The sequence below is a fragment of the Electrona antarctica genome (assembly GCF_951216825.1).
Source record: "Electrona antarctica genome assembly, contig: scaffold_667, whole genome shotgun sequence".
NCBI lineage: Eukaryota > Metazoa > Chordata > Actinopteri > Myctophiformes > Myctophidae > Electrona > Electrona antarctica.
Window position 1 is genome coordinate 22,501 of NW_027637481.1, and position 19,289 is coordinate 41,789.

At 51.0% G+C, this 19,289-nt stretch overlaps 1 protein-coding gene across 1 annotated transcript; it reads left to right on the plus strand.

Annotated features, from left to right (window-relative positions):
* Positions 1-263: 263 nt before the first annotated feature.
* LOC306918898 (glutamate receptor ionotropic, delta-1-like) lies at positions 264-9,361 on the plus strand (the record flags this gene model as incomplete). The annotated part of the gene is made up of 4 exons (XM_079531742.1): positions 264-379; positions 817-1,072; positions 9,026-9,231; positions 9,344-9,361. Coding segments are annotated over 4 exons (596 nt in total), but the record flags the coding sequence as incomplete, so codon positions are not given.
* Positions 9,362-19,289: the final 9,928 nt, after the last annotated feature.

A 19,289-nucleotide genomic window follows, 5' to 3' on the forward strand; every position in this document is an offset into this window, starting at 1 on the left:
CTCCTCTCCATTGTAAATGCATTCCTCTCCTCTCCTCTCCTCTCCGCTCCGCTCCGCTCCGCTCCGCTCCTCTCCTCTCCTTTGTGGCAGCGGTGGCCGAACGGATAGCGGCGCGGTCTTGATACCGGAAGGTTCCTAGTTCGAATCAGCCGTCCGACACGTTAAAATTACCACCGCTGAAATGCCCTTGAACAAGGCATTGAACCACTACGATGAAATGTGTTCTATCCATTCTAAATGCATTACTCTCCTCTCCTGTCCAGCGTGCGAGTTGATGAACCAGGGCATCTTGGCGTTGGTCTCGTCGACCGGCTGTGCGTCGGCGAGCGCGCTCCAGTCGTTGGCGGACGCCATGCACATCCCCCACCTGTACGTCCAGGTAAGTAACGACCAGCGCGCACACACGCACGCAGCGCACGTGCACACGCACGGCAGGCAAACACACTCTGTAATCGCTGTGTACTGCAATATCGCCATATCATAACCAAAAAGGCAGTCGCACTGTACATACACATATACATATACATATATATGTGACGCCCGGGATTTGAACTCGGGCCTCCCGAGTGAAAATCCAAGGGATATCCGTCAGGGGAGATATTAGACTTCAGGCCATCAGGCAGAGTGTGTGTGTGTGTGTGTGTGTGTGTGTGTGTGTGTGTGTGTGTGTGTGTGTGTGTGTGTGTGTGTGTGTGTGTGTGTGTGTGTGTGTGTGTGTGTGTGTGTGTGGGTCATTTTAATTAATGGACTCAATTTAAATGATTTCATGGAATTTAATACATTTAATTAACTTTTCTTTATCTTTTTAATGTGCAGCGCTGCGGCGGCGGCGCCTTAGGCTCCTCCCCCTCGCCGCGCACCGCCTGCCCCCTCTACGAACCCCCCGCCGCCCCCCCCACCACCACCACGGCGGCCGGGGCCACGCCCCCTAGCGGAGGCCACGCCCCCCACCACCACCAGCAGCGCTACACGCTAGCCGCGCGGCCGCCGGTCCACCTGGACGACGTCATGCTGGCGCTGCTGGACGAGCTGCGCTGGAGCAAGTTCATCCTGTTCTACGACGCACAGTACGGTGAGTCTAGCTCCCCCTGCAGGGCTGGAGCAAGTTAATGTGGGGTGCGTTGGGGTGGGGTGGGGTAGGGTGGGGTGTGTTGGGGTGTGTTGCGGTGGGGTGTAGCCTGGGGTTGTGGGGTGGGGTGGGGTGTGTTGGGGTGGGGTGGGGTGTGTTGGGGTGGGGTGGGGTGTGTTGCGGTGGGGTGTAGCCTGGGGTTGTGGGGTGGGGTGGGGTGTGTTGCGGTGGGGTGTAGCCTGGGGTTGTGGGGTGGGGTGGGGTGTGTTGCGGTGGGGTGTAGCCTGGGGTTGTGGGGTGGGGTGGGGTGGGGTGGGGTGTGTTGGGGTGTGAGGGGCGGCGGTGGCTCAGGGGTAGAGTGCCTGGATGGCAACCGCAAGGTTGCCAGTTCAAACCCGGGCTCCCCCAGAGTTACTGTCGAAGTGTCCTTGAGCAAGACACTGAACCCCTAATTGCTCCCGATGTGCTAGTTGGTGCCTTGCATGGTTTCCGCTGCCATCGGTGTGTGAATGTGTGTGTGAATGGGTGAATGTAATGCACAATCTCTGTAAAGCGCCTTGGATAAAGGCGCTATATAAATGCACCATTTACCATTTGGGGTGGGGTGGGGTGTGTTGGGGTGGGGTGGGGTGTGTTGCGGTGGGGTGTAGCCTGGGGTTGTGGGGTGGGGTGGGGTGTGTTGCGGTGGGGTGTAGCCTGGGGTTGTGGGGTGGCGTGGGGTGGGGTGGGGTGACTGGGGGACTTCAGTGCACTGTGCTTACATATGTTGCGACCGAAGGTCACAACATATGTAAGTACAGTGCAAGGAATTAGTGCATTTGCCATGTATTTGAAGGAAGCCTGATCTAACCACTCTTAGATTTTCTCCAGTTTAACCCTGAGTTTAAGTTTAACCTATTGTTTTAGGATTTGGGTTTATTTATCCTTATTGGGCTTTGTTTAGGGTTAATTCACCCCATGGCTCCTCAATTAGCCAGTGGCAGGTTTTACCTGAATGGTTAGAGAGCCTGTCTGGAGAGAAGGAGTCTCCTGAGGTTTGAATCTCAGTGAGTGATGCTGAGAGGTGGTTCACCATCAGGAGGGGATGAGATGAATCTCAGTGAGTGATGCTGAGAGGTGGTTCACCATCAGGAGGGGATGAGATGAATCTCAGTGAGTGATGCTGAGAGGTGGTTCACCATCAGGAGGGATGAGATGAATCTCAGTGAGTGATGCTGAGAGGTGGTTCACCATCAGGAGGGGATGAGATGAATCTCAGTGAGTGATGCTGAGAGGTGGTTCACCATCAGGAGGGGATGAGAGGAATCTCAGTGAGTGATGCTGAGAGGTGGTTCACCATCAGGTGGGATGAGATGAATCTCAGTGAGTGATGCTGAGAGGTGGTTCACCATCAGGAGGGGATGAGATGTTGATCCATCATTTCTTGATCTTTCTGCTGTTCCTTCGTCTGGAATGTGGTCTCTGTTGTTGTTGTTGTTGTTGTTGTTGTTGTTGTCGTCTGTTGTCGTTGGTTGCCATGGCTGCCAGTTCCCACCTGATGTCGTGTGGGAGTTCTGATTGGTCCAGAGCGTACTGAATAACTTCTAGCTTAAGATGAACAGCTCATCAGAGATAGTGTTATCTCCTTTGTATCCTCCAAAGAGGATGATACGATCTCCCACAATGCAACAGCACATACCACGCATTGGACATGGTCCTTTCCACTTGGGCTCAACCTTCTTCCAGGAGAAGGTCTCTGGACTGAATTTCCACACATCATTGAAGTTCTGGTTACTGTTCCAGCCACCAAATATGTACAGCTCTCCGTTGTAGGTAAATACTGAATGATATAAGCGTCCTTATGGTAGAACTTGTGCAGAAGGTGTGTCCAGCCAGGCGTTGGTCTCTGTGTCAAACACTCTGATGCTGTTGTAGATCCCCTGGTCCCCATAGCCCCCAAATACAAACATCTTTGGCCCGATGATGGTAGCAGAATGACCAAATGAAGCAGGAGGTGGAGATCCTCTGGTGTTAATTAAAGACCAGACCATTGTGCTGGTGTCCAACTTGTACATGTCATTAGTAGATGTATTGAGCTTGGTGTATCCTCCATGTATAAACTTGACCTTCTCCAATACACAGGCTGAGTGGTAGTACCTCTCCTCTGGAACAGTCCCAGAAACCCTGGGTTTGAACCATCTGTGGGCGTCGACATCAAATTCATAAAGCACATTGCAGTAAGGATAGCCTCCCCAGATGTAGACTGTATCTTCAACCATCACAGCTGTGTGGCCGTAGCGCATGGATGGAATCTCTAGGTGGCGATCTCCTCTTGCAGGTTTCACTGGAGGTAACTTCTTCCAGCATAAAGACACTGTGTTGAAGACATGGACGTCCATCTGTTCAATGTTGTTGTACCTCCGTCCATCACATAAGCCTCCAAAGGAATACAGTTTGTTCCTCACTGCTACAGCAGCATGATTGGATCGCTTTGGTCCTCCTTTCTGTCTGTCTGTCTGTCTGTCTGTCTCTCTCTCGACGTGTACAGTCATTTTCAACACGTGCATCATCTTATATCTTCTGGTGTGACATCACACACGACACAAAATGTTGCCATGCACGCCTTAACGACACCAATTAGTGCAGCTGTTCTTCATCTGCACCCTTTGAACTCTGGTGCTATATTTATTACTTCATTACGGCTACCTTGGGATCTATGGATTGATTGATTGATTGATTGAAAAATGTATTAACAGTTTGCAGAATTACAGTACATTTCAAGCACAAACTCAATACAAAGGCTGTTAACTGTGAGTGGACGACCCAATTAAGCATTACACTTGTTTCCAATAGGGTCCACAATGTTCAATTCATCAAAAACATTTAGAGACGTACAAATAGACACTTCTATATAGACAAAGGACAGAACAGGAATTCATCATAAAGGAGGTAAAAAGGGAAAAGAAACATATACAGTGAGGGAAAAAAAGGGGTGGGCGGTGGGGGGGATTCACGTTCAGCTCCGTTAATTTGTTTGTTTTCCTTGGAGGAGCTGCATTGGGTCCCCAAGTCGGCTTCGTGGCCGTACCTTGAGTTGGCTGTGTGGCCGCGACCGTCTCTTGTGTTGTTCTTGCGTTGGGTCCCCAAGTCGGCTCAGTGGCCATACCTTGAGTTGGCTGTGTGGCCGCGACCGTCTCTTGTGTTGTCCTTGCGTCCGTGTTTGAGGGATTCCGATTTTACAGGGGCCAGTTTCGAATTGCAGCCGTCCGTAGGTGCACTTTGAGAGCGGTTTTGAAGGAGTCAAGGGATTCGCATGTCTTAATGACTGTTGGTAGGGCGTTCCACATTTTGGTGGCATAGGAGCGAAAATAATTTAGTCCCTTGTTTGTGCCGAATCTGGGTTGTACATGGTTCGTTGCACTCCCTCTGGTGTTGTGGGTGTGGACTTCGTTAACATTAAGGAAGTATCTAGACAGGTACATGGGTATCTTGGTGGTGTATCGAATCTTGTGGACCAGACCCATTGCAAGATGCTGTACTCTGTCGTCGACCCTAAGCCATTCCAGCCTGTCGAAGTGGGCAGGGGTGAGGTGGGTTCGGGGGGCGAGGTCAAGTAGGAGCCTGACCAGTTTGTTTTGGGAAGTCTGGAGCCTGGTTTTAAGGGCCTTTGAGGTGCTGTGGTACCAGGAGGTGCATGCATAGTCAAAGAAACCCTGTACAAGGGCTCCTGTTAAGGTCTTCAAGGTGTTTTTGTTGACCAGTGAGGAGATCCTGTAAAGGAATCTTGTTCTATGGTTGACCTTTTTGATTACGTTGGTGGCCATTTTATCACCAGAAAGATTAGCCTCCAGGATGGAACCTAGGTAGGTAATTTCATCTTTACGTGTGATAACATTGTCACCCACTCTAACCAAGAAGCCATTTGCCTTGCTGAGATTACTATTAGAGCCAAAGAGAATGGATTCAGTTTTTCCCAGGTGTAAAGATAGTTTGTTATCAGCGAGCCAGGTGCAGATTCTACCGAGTTCAGAGCTGAGGGCCTTTTCAACCTGCAGTTTGTTCCTGTCCGAGACTAGCAGTGCAGAGTCATCTGCGAAAAGGAACAAGTTGCAGTCACAAGCTGAAGTCATGTCGTTAACATATATTAGGAACAGTAAAGCCCCTAGTATGCTCCCTTGTGGAACGCCACAGCTCACTTGGGGGGGACAGTGTTCCATTCACCTCCACCATCTGTTCTCTCCCCTCCAGGTAGGATTGCATCCAGCTCACTGATGTGCTATCGAAACTTGCTTTTAGCTTGTTAACCAGTATGGAGTGGTTCACGGTGTCAAAAGCCTTTTGGAGGTCCAGCATGACCATGCCGCAGTATTTGCCAGCATCCACCTCATGTTTGATGTGGTCGCTCAAATAGAGAAGGCATGTGTCGGAGTGGGACGTTCTGAAGCCAGATTGGAACTCGTACATTAATTTATTAGTGGCAAGATACTTTTCAACCTGTTTATAGACTATTTTTTCCATCACTTTTGAGATGGAGCTTAGAATAGAAATAGGGCGGTAGTTGCCGGGGTCTAATTTACTCCCTTTCTTGTGCAGGGGGGTTACTTTGGCCAGTTTGAAATCTTGGGGGACCTGTCCCTGTTTGATGGAGAGGTTTACTATGTGGGTGATGATTGGAGCTATAGAGATGGCTGAGTCTCTGAGAAATTTGGAGGGAATATTGTCATGGCCTGTGGCCTTGTGGGGTTGGAGGGCACTCAGTTTCTTAATTACCTCATCAGTTGTTACCATAACTAGTTTAAAATCGTCTTTACAAACACCTAGGTTTCTGTAGAAGGTTGTAATGTGCTCTACACCAAAGAGCCCAGAGTGGGAGGGCAGTTTGTTAACCAGAGTTGTTGCTATGTTTGTAAAGAAGATATTAAAGTAGTTGGCCACATCAAGCTTGTCAGTGATGAGAGTGTCGTCCGATTTGATGTTTATGTTTGAAAACCTGGTTTTTAGTTTCTGACCGCAGCCTAGTTGATTGTTTAGTAGCTTCCAGAGCTCACGAGGATTGTTTTTGTTTTCCTGTGCTTTATCATTGATGAAGTTACTTTTAGCTGATTTGGTCATGGCAGTTACACTGTTTCTTAGCTTGGTTCGTTGGGTATTTAGGTTGTCCAACCTAGCTTGGAGAACACTGTTGAAGCGCTTGGCTAGCTTTGACTTGCATTTTAGAAATTCAGAGCATTTTTTGTCTCTGGCTTTCATTGCAGTCTGTATTCATCCATGGTTCCGAGCGGGTTTTGCCCCTGATGGTTCTCAAAGGAGCCATGTTGTTCAGTACTGATGTAAATTTGGTTTTGAAGCCAAGCCAAGCTTCTTCGACAAGTGTGCTTTTAAGCTCATCGGACCAATACAGACTCTCCAATTCTTGGTTAAAGACCTCACTAGAGTAGTTTTTGAGGTCCCTTGATATGACTGTTTTGTGGCAGCCGGTCTTAACTTTTTGTATTTTGCTGGTACAGAATATCATAAAATGATCACTAAGCCCACATACAATAACCCCTTTCTTGGAGATTCTGGATTTGTCCGAGGACAGAATGAGATCAATGACAGTTTGAGTAGAATGACACACTCTTGTGGGTTGGGTAATTAGCTGACTGACACTATATAGATCACAGAACTTACTGAATGACTTAAACACAGGTGCTGTCTGTAGACGGTGCCCACTAATACCGATTTAGCCTTTTTGAAAATTAATTCAACCCACACAGTTTCAATTTCATCATGCTGTAAGTCAGTACGAGTAACATATTCAGTGTCTTTGTGAATATACATACACACACCACCACCATGCCTGTTTCTGTCGTTTCTGATCAATGAATAGTTCTCTATTTCAACTTCTGGGTCTTTGGTTGACTCATCAAGTTTAGTTTCAGAGAAGCTAATGATGTTCGCCTTACCGCATTGAAACATATGCCTGATTTCAGCCAGTTTGGGTCCAAGGCTGTTGACGTTCAGGTGAAAGATATGCAGTCCGTTGGCTCTGACTATGGTGCTTATTTCCTCCGTGGTGAAGTAGGAGAGCGGAGGGCCATTGTTGAAGTCTGTAGTAGCCGCGGGTTGCCGTGGGGGGAGGGTGGGGGGTGCGTGGGGGTCGTCGTGGGGTGGCGGGAGTGGGGGATGGGGTCCCTCGTCCAGGTTTGTTGTGGGCTCTGGTGGGGTTGATTGAGCCATGGTGTCGACTGGAAAAATAGCAGGTAAAGTATCACGGTGTGGCCCATTAGGTCCGTCTCCAGCCGCGTTGTCCCCCGTGGTTGGATGTGGAGACTCTTCACGCCTGTAGATGGTGGTGTTGACCGTGTCTTGTGCCTCGACTGCCGCCGACGTTAGATCACTCCTCCGCATCCTGCTGTTGCCTGGGACGCGCTCGGCTCTTGCGAATATAATATCCACAACCGGGACGTCAGTGTGTATATTCAGCATGGGTGTGCAGGTTGGCTGGTGAGGAAGGATGCCAGCGGTGTTGTTGTTGTTGGTCGTCGCCTGGCTGGTCGACATTGGTGTTGCTGTGTCGACAGCGATTCCATTGTTCTCCACCGTTACCTGTCCACACCGGAGCAGTCTTGTCATTTGTCGTGTGTTCACGGGACCAGGGTTACTTTCGATGTCGCCAGACAGTAACAAAGTAATGAGACAGAAAGATCTCTTCACTTTGCTAAGCTGGAGCTTGTTTCTTCGGGCTAATAAGGACTGAATAGCTCCTATGCCGTATCCAGGACGCTTACCATTGTTCTCGTTGTTTTCGTCACTGACCAGGTAAAAGTCGCTATGAGAATCAAGTTGAAAATCCCCTTTTACAGTTTCGTTTTTCTCCATTTCACCTCGATGTAATCCCCTTGGTATATTAAGATAGGAATCCGTACACCATAGGAGGAGAAAGAGAAAATGTGGAAAAATCCGTGACTTTGAGTCTGAAGACGCGCACGAGCGAGAGAAAACACGTCTTGCCATGGTGAAAGCGGAAGTGGGAAGTGTGATCTATGGGTCTTCCACATAGTAGGGTCACAGACTAAGATTCTGTGACCATCCTCTGGGAAGGATGGTTTGATGATTGATTTGACCTCTATGGACCCTTTATAAAAGATTTAGCCCCCAGGTCCCTCGCAAAAATCCCGGAATTTTTTGCTAGAGGGCCAAATTCAAAATGGCGTCCGGCGCCATAGCTAAAAATTAACTTTTGATCTAGATCATGTATGAAGACACTTTTCCATACAAGTCAACCATGAGGATTCCAAATCTGACACCATTTTAATCATAAGACATCCTTTTGGGCCCGGAATTCAAGATGGCCGCCATCCAGTAGAGTGAAAACATTACTTTTGTATAGGAAAGCAATCTATTTGGGGGTTGTAATTTTTACAGACACAAAACACATGTGTCAGATAGCATTCTGTGTCACTGGTTTCTGAATCATTGGATTCAAATGACTCCACCCTCCTCCTCTGTGCATCATCCTCCTCCTCATCCTCCTCATCCTCCTCACTCTCAACTTCCTCGTCTTCTTCAACTGGTGCAGGTAGGTGTGTTGGGAGAGCAGGCCGCATGTGGCAGACAGGAGAACAGCGACCACCCACCACTCCCAATCTGTCCGAGTGGTGAGGGGTGGTGCTTCAGTGTGGGGTGGAGCACTAGATACGCCAAGTAGTTCTAAGCTAATGCTAACATACGTTAGCATTATTAGCATTATTAGCATTATTAGCTAACATCACGTCCTTCACTTCCGCTCTTTCTTTACCTCTGGCTTTGTGTACAACAACTTTCTTCACTCCACCTTAACTACAGGACTTCTGACACCATGTCAGAAGTCTGCGTAATATGCGTAATATGCGTAATATGCGATATTCGGGGCTTGATTGGTTGTGTGTGTTGTTTTACAGACCTCAGCGGCCTCCAGCTCTTCACTGATTGGTTGCGTGTGTTGTTGTTTTACAGACCTCCGCGGCCTGCAGCTGTTCCTGGACCGCGCGGCGCGGCGCGGCCTGGACGTCAGCCTCCAGCGCGTGGACGCCAACGTCAGCGAAGCCTTCAGTCACATGTTCTCCTCCATGAGGACGCAGGAGCTCAACCGATACCGCGACACGCTGAGGCGCGCCATGCTGCTGCTCAGCCCGCAGGGGGCGCACTCCTTCATACAGCAGGTACAGATATGTCTGAGCTGGTCTGTGCTGTGCTGTGCTGTGCTGTGCTGTGCTGTGCTGGTCTGTGCTGTGCTGGTCTGTGCTGTGCTGTGCTGTGCTGTGCTGTCTGCAGAGATGGGCATGTATTTGAAAATGGGCATGTATTTGAAATACATGTATTTTAAAATACCCCCAAATTGACACTAATTATCCCACGGACCCCCATTTGAAAAGATATGTCTGCAGGGACCCCCTAGCAGAGATTCTCAACCTGTTTAGTTTCAAGGACCCCCAGTTTGACATGCATTAGTCTACATGCCATTAAAATGCCATTAAATGGGGGTCCCCCATTTAATGGCATTTCTATCTCTGGGACCCTCCATTTATATTGTAAAATCCTCTGAGAGTGGTACACTGTCAGAGTTACAGACCTGTAAGAGTCGATTTGGTTCCAAACTATCATGCGAGGCAGGCAGCAAGACGGAGATGAAGCGAATGCGATGGTGATTTTTTATTTATTTCTTGAGGGAACACAAACATTGAATGGACAGTTTTGAGTGTTTGTGTGAACACACACTGCAAAAAAGCATGGAATACGGATGTGTATATTACAGGTAACTCCCTTTAAACTTTCCAACAAACTCTGGTAAACTCCCGAGTTGTACCATCACACCTGTATGTTACCGTATATTAACTGTATATGCTGCTAAACTTGAGGTTTACGGGAAAATCTAGTGCCCATAATTGCCCGTTAACTCCTCTTCACGCAGTGACAAACATTGAAAAACAAAAGTGAGAACGCACTTTGTGATTGGCCAGAATTAGATGATGATGAGACTCACTTCAGACTAGGGATTGACCTTGTTATCCTCAGTGATGTATCCTCAGTGATGTATCCTCAGTGATGTATCCCAAGGTCATCACCTGGGACGTATCCTCAGTGATGTATCCCAAGGTCATCACCTGGGACGTATCCTCAGTGATGTATCCCAAGGTCATCACCTGGGACGTATCCTCAGTGATGTATCCCAAGGTCATCACCTGGGACGTATCATCAGTGATGTATCCCAAGGTCATCACCTGGGACGTATCCTCAGTGATGTATCCCAAGGTCATCACCTGGGACGTATCCTCGGTGATGTATCCCAAGGTCATCACCTGGGACGTATCCTCGGTGATGTAACCCAAGGTCATCACCTGGGACGTATCCTCGGTGATGTATCCCAAGGTCATCACCTGGGACTTATCCTCAGTGATGTATCCCAAGGTCATCAGGGTTTCGGGTCTCTCGAACATCATACCCCAGCCAGGTTGATCAGGTCCCGACTTACGTCCCGGTGGCTACCCTCGATCAGTCCCATTAGGGAAAGACCAGGGCCACACAATCCGTTGCGGAACTTCTCCAGAACTACTCTGCCAGGACTGGGAGGTACACTTCTGGCGCGTGTAAGGACTCTGTGGGTAGCCTCCTGTCCGGGCACCTCCTACGTCTCACCAGGTCCACTCCTGCTCTCACCAGGCCCAGGACCTGTGCGTTGCACCAGAGTCCCAGCACCAGGCACTTCATTCAGGAGTGGTGAGCAATGGTTCCGCAGACTCCACCCGAGCGAGAAGGTGGTGCTGCGGGCTCCGCTTGCTGCTTGCTTGGGCTTCCTGCTTGCTTGGGCTTCCTCCTCACGGAGGACACAGGCTGGGGCGCTAACCCATACTGCTCACCTCCTCATGGAGGACACAGGCTGGGGCGCTAACCCATACTGCTCACCTCCTCACGGAGGACACAGGCTGGGGCGCTAACCCATACTGCTCACCTCCTCACGGAGGACACAGGCTGGGGCTCTAACCCATACTGCTCACCTCCTCACGGAGGACACAGGCTGGGGCGCTAGCCCATACTGCTCCCCCTGGAGGACACAGGCTGGGGCGCTAACCCATACTGATCACCTCCTCACGGAGGACACAGGCTGGGGCGCTAACCCATACTGCTCACCTCCTCATGGAGGACACAGGCTGGGGCGCTAACCCATACTGCTCACCTCCTCACGGAGGACACAGGCTGGGGCGCTAACCCATACTGCTCACCTCCTCACGGAGGACACAGGCTGGGGCGCTAACCCATACTGCTCACCTCCTCATGGAGGACACAGGCTGGGGCGCTAACCCATACTGCTCACCTCCTCACGGAGGACACAGGCTGGGGCGCTAACCCATACTGCTCACCTCCTCACGGAGGACACAGGCTGGGGCGCTAGCCCATACTGCTCCCCCTGGAGGACACAGGCTGGGGCGCTAACCCATACTGCTCACCTCCTCACGGAGGACACAGGCTGGGGCGCTAACCCATACTGCTCACCTCCTCACGGAGGACACAGGCTGGGGCGCTAACCCATACTGCTCCCCCTGGAGGACACAGGCTGGGGCGCTAACCCATACTGCTCCCCCTGGAGGACACAGGCTGGGGCGCTAACCCATACTGCTCACCTCCTCACGGAGGACACAGGCTGGGGCGCTAACCCATACTGCTCACCTCCTCACGGAGGACACAGGCTGGGGCGCTAACCCATACTGCTCACCTCCTCACGGAGGACACAGGCTGGGGCGCTAACCCATACTGCTCACCTCCTCACGGAGGACACAGGCTGGGGCTCTAACCCATACTGCTCACCTCCTCACGGAGGACACAGGCTGGGGCGCTAGCCCATACTGCTCCCCCTGGAGGACACAGGCTGGGGCGCTAACCCATACTGCTCACCTCCTCACGGAGGACACAGGCTGGGGCGCTAACCCATACTGCTCACCTCCTCATGGAGGACACAGGCTAGGGCGCTAACCCATACTGCTCACCTCCTCACGGAGGACACAGGCTGGGGCGCTAACCCATACTGCTCACCTCCTCACGGAGGACACAGGCTGGGGCGCTAACCCATACTGCTCCCCCTGGAGGACACAGGCTGGGGCGCTAACCCATACTGATCACCTCCTCACGGAGGACACAGGCTGGGGCGCTAACCTATACTGCTCACCTCCTCATGGAGGACACAGGCTGGGGCGCTAACCCATACTGCTCCCCCTGGAGGACACAGGCTGGGGCGCTAACCCATACTGCTCCCCCTGGAGGACACAGGCTGGGGCGCTAACCCATACTGCTCCCCCTGGAGGACACAGGCTGGGGCGCTAACCCATACTGCTCACCTCCTCATGGAGGACACAGGCTGGGGCGCTAACCCATACTGCTCCCCTCCTCACGGAGGACACAGGCTGGGGCGCTAACCCATACTGCTCACCTCCTCACGGAGGACACAGGCTGGGGCTCTAACCCATACTGCTCACCTCCTCACGGAGGACACAGGCTGGGGCGCTAGCCCATACTGCTCCCCCTGGAGGACACAGGCTGGGGCGCTAACCCATACTGCTCACCTCCTCATGGAGGACACAGGCTGGGGCGCTAACCCATACTGCTCACCTCCTCATGGAGGACACAGGCTGGGGCGCTAACCCATACTGCTCACCTCCTCACGGAGGACACAGGCTGGGGCGCTAACCCATACTGCTCACCTCCTCACGGAGGACACAGGCTGGGGCGCTAACCCATACTGCTCCCCCTGGAGGACACAGGCTGGGGCGCTAACCCATACTGCTCCCCCTGGAGGACACAGGCTGGGGCGCTAACCCATACTGCTCCCCCTGGAGGACACAGGCTGGGGCGCTAACCCATACTGCTCACCTCCTCATGGAGGACACAGGCTGGGGCGCTAACCCATACTGCTCCCCTCCTCACGGAGGACACAGGCTGGGGCGCTAACCCATACTGCTCACCTCCTCATGGAGGACACAGGCTGGGGCGCTAACCCATACTGCTCACCTCCTCACGGAGGACACAGGCTGGGGCGCTAACCCATACTGCTCCCCTCCTCACGGAGGACACAGGCTGGGGCGCTAACCCATACTGCTCACCTCCTCACGGAGGACACAGGCTGGGGCGCTAACCCATACTGCTCACCTCCTCATGGAGGACACAGGCTGGGGCGCTAACCCATACTGCTCACCTCCTCACGGAGGACACAGGCTGGGGCGCTAACCCATACTGCTCACCTCCTCACGGAGGACACAGGCTGGGGCGCTAACCCATACTGCTCCCCCTGGAGGACACAGGCTGGGGCGCTAACCCATACTGCTCACCTCCTCATGGAGGACACAGGCTGGGGCGCTAACCCATACTGCTCACCTCCTCATGGAGGACACAGGCTGGGGCGCTAACCCATACTGCTCACCCTGGAGGACACAGGCTGGGGCGCTAACCCATACTGATCACCTCCTCACGGAGGACACAGGCTGGGGCGCTAACCCATACTGCTCACCTCCTCACGGAGGACACAGGCTGGGGCGCTAACCCATACTGCTCACCTCCTCACGGAGGACACAGGCTGGGGCACTAACCCATACTGCGCCCCCTGGAGGACACAGGCTGGGGCGCTAACCCATACTGCTCCCCTCCTCACGGAGGACACAGGCTGGGGCGCTAACCCATACTGCTCCCCTCCTCACGGAGGACACAGGCTGGGGCGCTAACCCACACTGCTCCCCTCCTCACGGAGGACACAGGCTGGGGCGCTAACCCACACTGCTCCCCTCCTCACGGAGGACACAGGCTGGGGCGCTAACCCACACTGCTCCCCTCCTCACGGAGGACACAGGCTGGGGCGCTAACCCATACTGCTCACCTCCTCACGGAGGACACAGGCTGGGGCGCTAACCCATACTGCTCACCTCCTCACGGAGGACACAGGCTGGGGCGCTAACCCATACTGCTCACCTCCTCACGGAGGACACAGGCTGGGGCGCTAACCCATACTGCTCCCCCTGGAGGACACAGGCTGGGGCGCTAACCCATACTGCTCACCCTGGAGGACACAGGCTGGGGCGCTAACCCATACTGCTCACCTCCTCACGGAGGACACAGGCTGGGGCGCTAACCCATACTGCTCACACGAGGGGTGCCGTCTACATTCCGGCTGTCACCCGTCTCTCCGGTGGTCACCAGACTATACCTGTCACATAGTCTATTCCTATGAGTCACTATGAATAGAAGAACAAACATTATATTTCCTGAGTCACTATGAATAGAAGAACAAACATTATATTTCCATGGGCAATGAATGGACCATTTTACCGTCACAGTGTCTGAGCAAATATAGGCATAGTGTCTATTTTACGTCATGATATCGTCATGTACGATGATAAGAGCGCCCCTCACTTCACACAGGTGTGATTTTTCCTTCCGTTTTCAGTCTTTTGTCAGTTGTTGCTGGAGCGACTAGATGCTAATTATGACCATATAATTCAGTTTAAGTTTTGAGACAACTTAATTACTGTTAATTAATGGCATTATTCAGCAAACTGCCACGCTCTCTTCCGCCTCCATTAGCATCTAATTAGCATCCAATTAACCACAGGCTGTAATTAGATATATCATATCCAGGAACTTCAGAGCTCATAATTAGAGAGAGAGAGAGAGAGAGAGAGAGAGAGAGAGAGAGAGAGAGAGAGAGAGAGAGAGAGAGAGAGAGAGAGAGAGAGAGAGAGAGAGAGAGAGAGAGAGAGAGAGAGAGAGAGAGAGAGAGAGAGAGACACAGACACACAGACACAGAGAGAGACAGACACAGAGAGAGAGAGAGAGAGTGAGAGAGACACACACACACACAGAGAGAGAGACAGACACAGAGAGAGAGAGAGAGACGGAGACAGAGACACAGAGTGAGGTAGAGAGAGTTTAATTAATTACAATGTCACACCAGTAACAACCAAATGACACTTAACACATTAATTATTATTTGTGGATTCCGATACATTCCGAAGACATTGCAAGCAGCAACAATAGGACGGGGTCAAGCCCAGGCGCAGTTAGGTGTGTGTGTGTGTGTGTGTGTGTGTGTGTGTGTGTGTGTGTGTGTGTGTGTGTGTGTGTGTGTGTGTGTGTGTGTGTGTGTGTGTGTGTGTGTGTGTGTGTGTGTGTGCGCGCGTGCGTGCGTGCGGGTTCTCAATAATTCGTAATGTTTTATAATTGTTATTGCAATTAACGAGCTGCGTTCGCTTCCTGCGTTTGCACGTCTTACTTATATTATATTTCGTTATGTTGTACTTAACATTAAGTTGACATTGTGATTTTGTTCTTTTCTTGTGTGATGTCATTGTGATGTCATTGGGCTGGTTGCTCCATGTGTTGAGGTCGTTGTTCAGCTGCATTCTGGGAGATTACAGTCGGAACAATAGAGCCTTTGTTCCATTTCATTGCATTGTTCTTGTAAAACAATAGTGTGCACGCACACGCGCATATGCACGCACGCACGCACGCACGCATGCACACAAACACAGGTCTCCATATGGAGAGAATCCAACCAGAAGGACGGCAGATCAATTAACTCGTTTAAACGGGTTTCACATGTTTTGGCAAAATCTAATAATCTAACGTAGAAAACTAGACATACAATTCCATCATGTTGTATTGATGTTGGTACCATTAGGAGAGATAACATGATGTTGGTACCATTAGGAGAGATAACATGATGTTGGTACCATTAGGAGAGATAACATGGTGTTGGTACCATTAGGAGAGATAACATGGTGTTGGTACCATTAGGAGAGATAACATGATGTTGGTACCATTAGGAGAGATAACATGATGTTGGTACCATTAGGAGAGAACATGATGTTGGTACCATTAGGAGACATAACATGATGTTGGTACCATTAGGAGACATAACATGATGTTGGTACCATTAGGAGAGACAACATGATGTTGGTACCATTAGGAGAGACAACATGATGTTGGTACCATTAGGAGAGACAACATGATGTTGGTACCATTAGGAGAGATAACATGATGTTGGTACCATTAGGAGAGATAACATGATGTTGGTACCATTAGGAGAGATAACATGATGTTGGTACCATTAGGAGAGATAACATGATGTTGGTACCATTAGGAGAGATAACATGATGTTGTTACCATTAGGAGAGACAACATGATGTTGGTACCATTAGGAGAGATAACATGATGTTGGTACCATCAGGAGAGATAACATGATGTTGGTACCATCAGGAGAGATAACATGATGTTGGTACCATCAGGAGAGATAACATGATGTTGGTACCATCAGGAGAGACAACATGATGTTGGTACCATCAGGAGAGATAACATGATGTTGGTACCATCAGGAGAGATAACATGATGTTGGTACCATTAGGAGAGATAACATGCAGACGTTGATCAAAATGACATACACATTCTCTAGCTGTGTAGACTTCTTATGAATACAGCAATGCAGATGCTTAAAAAATGGCTTCTAAATCCTAAAAGTTTTCTGAAAACCCTGTTTCTATGTCAGTGGTGCTCGACCTTTTTCACGTCAAGGACCCCAGAATTATCTGTAATTGGCCGCCGACCCCCATCTGTGGAGATGATGCCTGGTTACTCTGGTGGAGATGATGCCTGGTTCCTCTGGTGGAGATGTGTATGAGGCCTGGTTCCTCTGGTGGAGATGATGCCTGGTTCCTCTGGTGGAAATGTGTATGAGGCCTGGTTCCTCTGGTGGAGATGATGCCTGGTTCCTCTGGTGGAGATGTGTATGATGCCTGGTTCCTCTGTTGGAGATGATGTCTGGTTCCTCTGGTGGAGATGATGCCTGGTTCCTCTGGTGGAGATGATGCCTGGTTCCTCTGGTGGAGATGATGCCTGGTTCCTCTGTTGGAGATGATGCCATGGTTCCTCTGGTGGAGATGATGCCTGGTTCCTCTGTTGGAGATGATGTCTGGTTCCTCTGGTGGCGATGTGTATGATGCCTGGTTCCACTGGTGGAGATGCGTATGAGGCCTGGTTCCTCTGGTGGAGATGATGTCTGGTTCCTCTGGTGGAGATGTGTATGATGTCTGGTTCCTCTGGTGGAGATGCGTATGAGGCCTGGTTCCTCTGGTGGAGATGATGTCTGGTTCCTCTGGTGGAGATGATGTCTGGTTCCTCTGGTGGAGATGTGTATGATGTCTGGTTCCTCTGGTGGAGATGTGTATGATGTCTGGTTCCTCTGGTGGAGATGCGTATGAGGCCTGGTTCCTCTGGTGGCGAGCTCACACCGACTGACTCATTTGAGGCAATGCAGGGTTCAGACACTTCCACATCTAAGCAGGAGGAGCCGACCCACGGATCATTGGACGACCTGCTCTGCCTCCTGAGCCAAAGCCTGTCTTGTATAATGTGCCTTCAAGCTCTCAACACAGGCCCTGAAGACGGAGAGCTTGGTGGAGGTTGAAACGCTGGACAGCCAGACTCTGAGGAGATTGTTGCAGGCGTTCCAGGCTTGTCTGTTTTCTGTCAAGAAAGTCCTTCCTGCTGTCAGCCACATGTGAACCCAGATATGTCCTTCCTGCTGTCAGCCACATATGAACCAGATATGTCCTTCCTGCTGTCAGCCACATATGAACCCAGATATGTCCTTTCTGCTGTCAGCCACATATGAACCCAGATATGTCCTTTCTGCTGTCAGCCACATATGAACCCAGATATGTCCTTTCTGCTGTCAGCCACATATGAACCAGATATGTCCTTCCTGCTGTCAGCCACATATGAACCAGATATGTCCTTCCTGCTGTCAGCCACATATGAACCCAGATATGTCCTTTCTGCTGTCAGCCACATATGAACCAGATATGTCCTTCCTGCTGTCAGCCACATATGAACCCAGATATGTTCTTTCTGCTGTCAGCCACATATGAACCAGATATGTCCTTTCTGCTGTCAGCCACATATGAACCAGATATGTCCTTTCTGCTGTCAGCCACATATGAACCAGATATGTCCTTTCTGCTGTCAGCCACATATGAACCCAGATATGTTCTTCCTGCTGTCAGCCACATATGAACCAGATATGTCCTTCCTGCTGTCAGCCACATATGAACCAGATATGTTCTTTCTGCTGTCAGCCACATATGAACCAGATATGTCCTTTCTGCTTTCAGCCACATACGAACCCAGATATTTAAAGTCTTTGAACTTCCTTAACGTGTGATCCGTCCATTGATGTAATACTGAGGCCTCAAAACGGGGCCAGTTAGAAACCAGGGGCCGACATCATGGACACGTTCCTCTTCTCGGACATTTCCTCGTTCCAACGTTTTGACTGAGTGCCGTTTGGGGTGTTCATATTTATATTCCCGTCGGTGATGACGTCATGGCAGAACTGCGGCCTCGCCCTCTATAGGTGATGACGTCATGGCAGAACTGCGGCCCCGCCCTCTATAGGTGATGACGTCATGGCAGAACTGCGGCCCCACCCTCTATAGGTGATGACGTCATGGCAGACCTCCGGCCCCGCCCTCTATAGGTGATGACGTCATGGCAGAACTCCGGCCACGCCCTCTATAGGTGATGACGTCATGGCATAACTCCGGCCCGGCCCTCTATAGGTGATGATATCATGGCAGAACTCCGGCCCCGCCCTCTATAGGTGATGACGTCATGGCAGACCTCCGGCCCCGCCCTCTATAAAAGGCGTCGCGCGGGGTGAAGATGGAGAGACGCGCTTCTCCATGAGCGAGTAGAGAGAGAGAGGTCGAGAGAGTGAAAGAGAGAGAGAGGCAAGCAGGTTAGTTGCACTCCAGCTCCGAAATCCTTGAAAACGTTAAAATCGTGCTACTACTCTCTACCCCCCCCCCCCCCCCCCCCCCTCTGATTGGCCAGCGATTCAGAACTCCTTTCCCAAGACACAATAGGCGAGACTCGAGAAGAACCACCTTTTGGTAAAGAGGTCGAGAGTGTGGTGAGAGAGAGAGAGAGGGGGAGAGAGATACTGACTTTCTGAAGGCTAACCCTAACCCGAGGGTCATCGCTCTGACGATTACTCGACAGCCGTAGGTCCGTGCGGGAGGAAACTCACACCCCAACGATCAGGACGACACACCCGATCGAGAATCAGGTTTCGTCGGGTTCGTTACCTCTAAGACTTCGGCAAGGCTGAACCGTTGAACCCCTAGTTTTTTACCCTTAGGGGGGTTACGAGAGAAATCTAGCCGAGACTCGCGCGCACGCACGC